This window comes from Carlito syrichta, unplaced genomic scaffold, assembly GCF_000164805.1.
Source record: "Carlito syrichta isolate Samal-C Ts95f unplaced genomic scaffold, Tarsius_syrichta-2.0.1 Scaffold316389, whole genome shotgun sequence".
In the NCBI taxonomy this organism is placed as follows: Eukaryota; Metazoa; Chordata; class Mammalia; order Primates; family Tarsiidae; genus Carlito; species Carlito syrichta.
The window spans coordinates 87,025-95,621 of record NW_007260485.1 but is presented as its reverse complement, the minus strand read 5'-3'; the positions used below and the strand labels follow the sequence as shown (position 1 = coordinate 95,621).

Below are 8,597 nucleotides of genomic sequence, written 5' to 3'. Positions count from 1 at the left end.
GTTGCCCAGGTGGGTCTCGAACCCGCAGGCTCAGGCAATCCACTCACATCAGCCTCCCAAGTCACGGGATTACAGGCTGAGCCACCGAGCCCGGCTGGAAAGCATTTCATACAGCGGGAACAGCCAGTGCAAAGGCTCTGAGAAGGGAATGTGCCCGGGAACTCTGAGGGGCAGGGAAGAGGCCCTTGTGATTGGGGGAGCGAGGTGGGGAATGAGGTCGGGAAGCGATGGGGCAATTGTGCAGGGCGCTGCGGGTCAGGGTAAGGCCGTGAGACGGAGCCACGGGGGTGGCGCGGAGAGTGGAGCGGCCCTCTGTCTCTCCCTGCAGCTCTTCAACCTGATGCCCCAGTACTTTGTGAATGTCTCATCGAGGCCCCTGCTGCACACTGTGGGCCAGTCACCTGTGCTCATCCTGGGTGGCATTCCCAATGAGAAGCATGTCCTGATGACCGACTCCTACTTCAAGGACTTCTCTCTTGTGGAGGTGAGGGGGACGGGGCAGACAGCCGGCCGGGGCCTCCGGCAGGGAGCTGGGCCTCAGCCCCTGAAACGGGGTGGGAGCCTTGGGCCATAGAAGGCGTCCGCAGCGTTACACCAGTCCCCATGAGAGACAGCATGAAGAATAAACACTGGCTGGGCGTGGCAGCTCACACCTGTAATCCCAGCACTTTGGGAGGCGGAGGCAGGAAGATCACTTGTGCCCAGGAGTCCGAGACTAGCCTGGGCAACAGAGAAACCTCGCCTCTACAAAAAGTAGAAAAATTAGCCCAGGAGGTCGAGGCGGTGGTAAACCGTGATCATGCCACTGTACTCCAGACTGGGTGACGTTGACTCAGGCCTGGCTTGATTTAGGGCTGAAATGAGGATTAATCCACTTCTCCTGGATTAGTCCATTCTCAAAGTGGTTTATATCATCTCAACTCCCAGGTCAGAAAAAAAGAGCATCTATTTCCCGCATAGTTTAACATTTTTTTTTCCCCCTGAAATTGAGTTCCTTGGACCTGCTTGGTCCACCTCGAGTCACGTGTCTCAAGCTAATAAAATCCCAAGCCAGCTGGCTTAGCACAGGTCAGGAGCGCTGACCTAATGGAAGGGCAGCTTAGATTAGAGTCAGAGGAAGGATGGTCCGCCAGAGTGAAGTCAGAATAGCTTTGCCACAAGATGAGGTGGCAGGGCTGTGCCACTGCACTCCAACCTGGGTGACAGAGTGAGACCTTGACTCAGAAAAAGAAAAAACCCACAGGATTCTGCAGCTGGTGGGGGGGGCTAGGTTCAAAACATGTATCTGTTGCTATCTGTCACCTTGGTCCTGATTGGTCCACTTTGTGTCACATGTCTCAAGCTAATTACCCACCCCAGTTAGCTGGCTTAGCGCAGGTCAGGAGCGTGGGTCAGTTGTGCCCAAGATGGCAACTGTGCACTGCAGGAGCACAGTAACTGCCCTCACCTCCTCCCATCACGGCCCCAAACATCCCACCGCCCCACGCCCCACACAATCCCCTCCCTACTCCTTTTTTTTTTTTTTTGAGTTAGAGTCTCACTCTGTTGCCCAGACTGGAGTGCAGTGGCCGCTCCCGGCCACCGCAGCCTTGACCTGCTGGGCTCCGGCGATCCTTCCGCCTCAGCCTTCCAAGTAGCCGGAACTACAGGTGTGCGCTACCACGCCCGGCTGATTTTTGATTTATTAGAGATGAGGTCTCGCCAACTTGCCCAGGCAGGTCTCGAACCCACGGGCTCAGGCAATCCACTCACCTCGGCCTCCCAAAGTGCTAGGATTACAGGCTGAGCCACCGAGCCCGGCCCCCTCCCTACTTCTGAGAACCCCATGTGGACTAATGTTCTCCTGGCTCCTCTGGTTCCTAATTCCTACTTTTGCTGAGTTCTGCCTGTGGCCCATCTTCCTGTCCTGCGTCAGCTTTCTCTCTTCTGGGCCAGGTCTACCCAGACCTTGTTCACTTTTCCCAGACTTCTGACCCCAGCATACCCACACCGAATGTGTGGTTGATGCAGATTCTGCTGAAGAGATTTGGTAGCAGAGAGGGGGTTGACATCACGGGCATGAAAAACGAGTTCAGTGTCAACGTCAGGTGTCCTAATTCTTGTTCCTTATTTGTTTTTAATTTATTGAGGCGAGATTCATACATTTAACCATTTTATTTTTTTGAGTCAGGATCTCACTATGTTGCCCAGACTCAAGTACAATGGCACAATCCTGGCTCACCACAGCCTCTCCCTCCCAGGCTCAGGCATTCCTTCCGCCTCAGCCTCCTGAGTAGCTGGGATTACAGGTGTGCCAGCTAATTTTTTGATTTTTCTGTAGAGATGATGTCTCGCTATATTGCCTAGACTGGTCTCGATCTCCTGGGCTCATGTAATCCTCCCACTTCAGCTTCCCAAAGTGTTGGGATTATAGATGCGTGCCAGCGTACCTGACCTAAAAAAGCTATTATTTATTTGAAAACTTTAGGGGGTACAAATGATTTCTGGTTCCATGGTTGCAAAGAAGTCTGGGCTTTAAATGTGCACACCACCCCCACCTGTGCACATTGTACTTAGGGGGGTTTTCTTGTCCCTCCATCCCTTCCCCCCTTCAAGTCTGTAGCTTTGATGACTCATCATACTTAAAGCATTCCTCTGTTATTAATATTTGAATTGACACCTCTGTTTTCTGGACGAAATATTGGAAATTTCTTTTGTTAAGCTCGAAGAGGATCACCACGTGTTGCTGTTTTCCCACATACACAATGAAAAGAAAAGCCATGGATTTTTGTTTTCTTTTTTTTCTTTGAGTTGGAGTCTCACTTTGTCGCCCAGGCTGGAGTGCAGTGGCACACTAACGGCCACCGCAGCCTCGACCTACTGGACTCAGGTGATCCTTTCACCTGAGCCTTCCAAATAGCTGGAACCATAAGCATGTGCCGCCATGCCCGGCTAATTTTTTGATTTCTTGTAGAAATGAGGTCTCGCCATGTTGCTCAGGCTGCTCTCAAACCGCTGGGCTCAGGCAGTCCTCTGGCCTCTGCCTCCCAAAGTGCTGAGATTATAGGCTTGAGTCACCACACCCGGCAATCGTAGATTTCTTATGGAGCAGTGGGAGTTCTGGCCTCACTGAATTTACTAAGGATTTTGTTGGGTCCCTGGCCACAATGATTGCCTGGGGGTCGGCAAGCAGCCTGAGCCTCGCCAGCTGGAAGGAATCTTGGGACTTTGGGGATAAAGGGATATAATGGAAGATGTCTTCCACCGGACATGAGCCTGAGGAGATGCAGCCTCTGCCGTCTTCAGTTCTAGAGACCAGAGCTGTCTTGTACATAAGGTAAATACAGAGGAATCGCATGTAAGCGATGGAGAGGGAGACTCAGTTGAGCCTGAAGACCTGAATTTTTCGGTTACGTGAACCGCAAATTTCCCTTTCCACTTGCAGCAGATAGCTAGTTAAGGCCCCAAATCTATTTTCCCCATAGTTTTTGGTGACTGGGTTTAGCTCGGCATGTGCCGCCCAGCCTCCCTTGCAGCTGGATATAGCCAAGTGACTAATTCCTCATTAGGGAAATGTGAGAGGAAGTGAAACTTGCTTAAACGAAAATGGCTTGCTGTCAGGCACAGTGATTCGTGCCTGGAGTCCCAGCACTTAGGGAGGCCAAGGTGAAAGAGAGTCCCAGGAGAAGAAAATGGTTTGCCCTCTGCGTCTACGCTTTTCCTTTTCCACTGGCTGGAACCTGGACATGGGCACGACCCAGGTGTCAGCACACAGAGATCAGCACGTAGGACCTCGGGGATGGTGAAGCAGGAGCTGGAAGGGACGGAGGTCCTCACCTCTGGGTTGTCATGAGAATGATTGATGGTGTCTACTTAAGCCACTCCTGCCAAGGGAGTTTGTTATAGCATCTAAGCCAGCACTCTTGGCTGAGGAGAGCCAGGAAGGGGGAGAGTCTGAGTTTCTGAGGGCAGCCTGCAAGGAGTGGTGAAGAGAGACAGAGCAGGGAAGAGACAGGGCAGTGGAGTCCTAGGAAGAGATTCCACAAGTAGAGAATAAGAAAAAGCAGGGCTTTATTTTAGAGTTATGGAAAATTTTTTTGAAGCTAGATAGTGGTGGTAGTTGCACAATAATGTGAATGAACTGGGCACCACTGAACTATTCACTTTAAAATGATTAAATGAGCTGGGCTCGGTGGCTCAGCCTGTAATCCTGCGCCTTGGGAGGCTGAGGTGAGTGGATTGCCTGAGCCCGCAGGTTCGAGACCCGCCTGGGCAACTTGGCGAGACCTCATCTTTACAATAAATCAAAAATCAGCCAGGCGTGGTAGCGCGCGCCTGTAGTTCTGGCTACTTGGAAGGCTGAGGCGGAAGGATCGCCAGAGCCCAGCAGGTCGAGGCTGCGGTGTCCATGAGACCACTGCATTCCAGTCTGGAACAGAGTGAGACTCCTACTCAAAAAAAAAAAAAAAAAATCACACACACACAAGTGGGGCATGGTGGAAAGAAAAATGGCAGAAAATGAATTGATATTGAAGGTGGGTGATAGGTATGTGAGAGTTCACTGTATCATTCTGTTCTCTCTACATTAGTGGGATTGAAGATTTGCATATGCAAGAGGTGTTAAAAAAATCATAGGCTTTTTGGAGGTACAGGTTAGTTTCTCCAGACATAGGCCAACTTCTGCAATCTGGGGTGCTTACAAGGCTTTTATTGAAATGATCTATTTTTTTGAGTCAGAGTCTCTGTTGCCCAGGCTGGAGTACCGTGGCATGCTCAGAGCCACTGCAGCCTCAACCTCCAGGGCTCAGGTGATCCTTCCACTTCAGCCTTCCAAGTAGCTGAAACTATAGGCACGTGTCACCATATCCAGCTAATTTTTTGATTTATTGTAGAGCCAAGGTTTCGCTATGCTGCTCAGGCTGATCTTGAACCCCTGGATTCAGGCAATCCTCTCACCTCATCCTCCCAAAGTGCTGGGATTACAGGGATGAGCCACTCTTCCCAACCTAGAGTTTTACTTTGATTTGTTCTTTTTATTGAAAAAGTTAGCAGAAAATTCCTTTTTAGTGGAAAATTTCAATCAGACACAAAGAGAGAATGCTATAACGAACCCAGCTTCAATAATGATCAACATTTTGCCTTTTTCATTGTCCTATTCTTTTCTGAATATTTTTATTTATTTATTTATTCTTCTTGAGTCAGGGTCTCACTCTGTCACCCAGGCTGGAGTGCAGTAGCATGAGCACAGCTCACTGCAGCCTTGACTTCTTGGGCTCGAGTAATCCTTCTGTCTTAGCCTCCAGAGTAGCTGAGTCTACAGGCATGCACCACCATGCCTAGTTTGTTTTTGTTTTTTGTAAAGATGAGGTCTTGCTATGTTGCCTGAGCTGGTCTTGAACTCCTGGACTCAAGCAATCCTCTCACCTTGACCTCCCAAAGTGCTGGGATTACAGGCATGAGCCACTGTGCATGACCTGGAATATTTTATTTATTTATTTATTTATTTGAGTTGGAGTCTCACTCTGTCACCCAGACTGGAGTGCAGTGGCCGCTCCTGGCCACCACAGCCACACTGCTGGGCTCCGGCGATCCTTCCGCCTCAGCCTTCCGAGTAGCTGGAACTACAAGTGCACGCTACCACACCCAGCTCATTTTTGATTTATTGTAGAGATGAGGTCTCGCCAAGTTGCCCAGGTGGGTCTCGAACCCGCGGGTTCAGGCAGTCCACTCACCTCTGCCTCCCAAAGGCGCGGGATTACAGGCTGAGCCACCGAGCCCGGCTGACCTGGAATATTTTAAAGAAAATCTCAGCATTCATGTCATTTGAACCATAGATTCTTGAGGAAGTATCTCTAACACTTGAGGACTTTTAAAAAATAAAACCACAATACCATTATAATACCCAGCAAAATTAGCCATCATTCCTTAATATCTAATACCAGACGATAGGTCTAATTTTCCACAATTATCTAAAAAAGCCTTTTTCTTTTTTTTTTTGAGTTGGAGTCTCACTCTGTTGCCCAGGCTGGAGTACAATGGCAGGCTCACGGCCGCCGCAGCCTCGACCTGCTGGGCTCAGGTGATACTTCCGCCTCAGACTTCCAGGTAGCTGGAACTACAGGCATGCACCACCAAGCACTGCTATTTTTTTGATTTGTTGTAGAGAGGAGGTCTTGCCCAGGTGACCAGGTTGGTCTTGAACCCCTGAGCTCAGGCAGTCCTCTCGCCTCTGCCTCCCAAAGTACTGGGATTACAGGCGTGAGCCACCACACCCTGCTTCTCAAACTGTCTTTAAAGTTTGTCCGAGTCAGAACTGACACACTGCACTGGGTTGTTCAGTTTCCTGACTCTTCTCACCTGTTTAGAAAATCAGTTCTTTTTCCTGTAGAATTTGACCGCTTGCTCCTCCTTCGTGGTGTTGATTAACTTGTTCCTCTGACCCCGTGAGTTAGGCTGCTCAGGCTGCCCCAGTGGAATGCCACATACCGTGTAGCCTAAACAACAGATGTTTCAGATCTCAGTGTTTTGGAGGCTGGAAGTCCAGGATCAGGATGCCAGTAGGGTAGGTTTCTGGTGAGGGCTTTTCTTCGGCTTGCAGGTAGCTGTGTCCTCACATGGCCTTTTCTCTGCGCAGAGTGGAAGGAGAGTGTCCTCTGATGTCTCTTCCTCAAGGACATCATTTCTGTCAGGTCAAGCTCCAACCTCAGGCCCTCATTTAATCTTAATTACCTCCTAAGCCGGGCTCGGTGGCTCAGCCTGTAATCCCAGCGCTTTGAGAGGCTGAGGTGAGTGGATTGCCTGAGCCTGCGGGTTCGAGACCCGCCTGGGCAACTTGGCGAGACCTCATCTCTACAATAAATCAAAAAATTATCCGGGCGTGGTAGCGCGCGCCTGTAATTCCAGCTACTCGGAAGGCTGAGGCGGAAGGATCGCCGGAGCCCAGCAGGTCGAGGCTGCGGTGGCCGGGAGCGGCCACTGCACTCCAGTCTGGGCGACAGAGTGAGACTCCGACTCAAAAAAAAAAATTACCTCCTAAACAGCCCTATCTCTAAACACAGTCACATTAGGGCTTCAACATTGAATTTTGGGGGAACCACAATTCAGTCCATAACGTCCCATATTGCCTATAATCTGGCAGTAAGCTCCAGAAACTTGATTACATTTCAATTCAGTCTTCTAGGTGAGAATCCTTCCTGTGCTTTTTCCCTCTAGTGATGTCCTCGGGTTAGAAATGGGTCAGTGGCCGGGCTCGGTGGCTCAGCCTGTAATCCCGTGCCTTTGGGAGGCTGAGGTGAGCGGATTGCCTGAGCCCGCGGGTTCGAGGCCCGCCTGGGCAGCGAGACCTCATCTCTACAATAAATAAAAAAATCAGCTGGGCATGGTAGCGCATGCCTGTAATTCCAGCTACTCGGAAGACTGAGGCAGAGGATCGCCGGAGCCCAGCAGGTCGAGGCTGCGATGGCAGGGAGCGGCCACTGCACTCCAGTCTGGGCGACAGAGTGAGACTCCAACTCAAAAAAAAAAAAAAAAGAAATGGGCCAGTGGACTCAGGCGATGTAACCTGTCAGCCAAATGTGTTCATTGGTAGAACAGGATGCAAAGGCGTGCCCTGGGGCCAGGTGAAGTCGCTCACACCTATAATGCCAGCACTTTGGAAGGGCGAGGTGGAAGGATTGCTTGAGCCCAGGATTTCGAGACTACCCTGGGCAACAATAGTGAGACCTCCTCTCTAGAAAAAATAAAAGAATTAGCTGGGCATGGTGGTGCATGCCTGTAGTCTCAGCCACTTAGGAGGCTAGGGTGGAAGGATTACCTGGACCCAGGAGGAAAAGGCTGTGGTGAGCCTTGATCATACCACTGCACTCCAGCCTGGGTGACAGAGTGAGACCCTGACTCCAGGAAAAAAAAAAAGTGCCCTGGGCCAAGCATGGGATGTTTTGTATCTAAGTGGGTGCAACCCTGACTTCAGCCAGGGCAAGCTTCCCAACTCCAGGGGGTCCACAGAGCCTGGACTGGCTCAGGCTTAGGGCCCTTTGACAGTGGTAGGAACCAAATTAAAATTGGTTTAAGCCAAAGAAAAGGGATGTTTATCGGTATACATAGCTGAAAAGTCCAGAGGCATGGTGGTTTCAGGAACAGCTGGATACAGGGGCTCGCTGTCACTGTGCGCCTGCTTGCCTGGCTCATATTCGGGAGTCTGGCCACCCAGGCGCTGCCGTAGGGTGAGCAGGGAGAGCGCCCTGGGGCAGCTTCCCAAGTGGGCTCAGAGCTGGAGCGGCCCGCAGGGCAGGCGGGCCGAGGCCACCCGCTCACCCCCGGCTTCTGCCCCTGCAGTTGAGCATTGACAGTTGCTGGGTAGGCTCCTTCTACTGCCCCCAGACCGTGTTCACGGCCACCATCTACGACGCCATCGCCACCGAGAGCACCCTCTTCATCCGGCAGAACCAGCTCGTCTACTATTTCACAGGCTCCTACCCCATCCTGCACGAGAGCGACCGCAGCAGCGGTGAGGGGCCGTGGCCGGGCCGCGCTGGGGGCGGGCACCTCCGGGGACCACCCACCCCGGCGCCTGGGCCCAGCGTGGCGGTGGGTGGAGGGGCAGCCTGCCCACGTGCGCA

At 51.5% G+C, this 8,597-nt stretch overlaps 1 protein-coding gene across 1 annotated transcript in view; it reads left to right on the top strand.

Moving 5' to 3' along the window:
* The first annotated feature begins 331 nt into the window (after positions 1 to 331).
* CATSPERG (cation channel sperm associated auxiliary subunit gamma) overlaps positions 332 to 8,597 on the top strand; it is a 26,047-nt gene continuing 17,781 nt past the window's right edge. The window contains exons 1-2 of the mRNA XM_021707133.1: positions 332 to 484; positions 8,314 to 8,485. Coding sequence (XP_021562808.1) covers positions 341 to 484; positions 8,314 to 8,485 — 316 coding nt within the window. The 5' untranslated portion in view covers positions 332 to 340. The remainder of the gene's footprint in view (positions 485 to 8,313; positions 8,486 to 8,597) is intronic.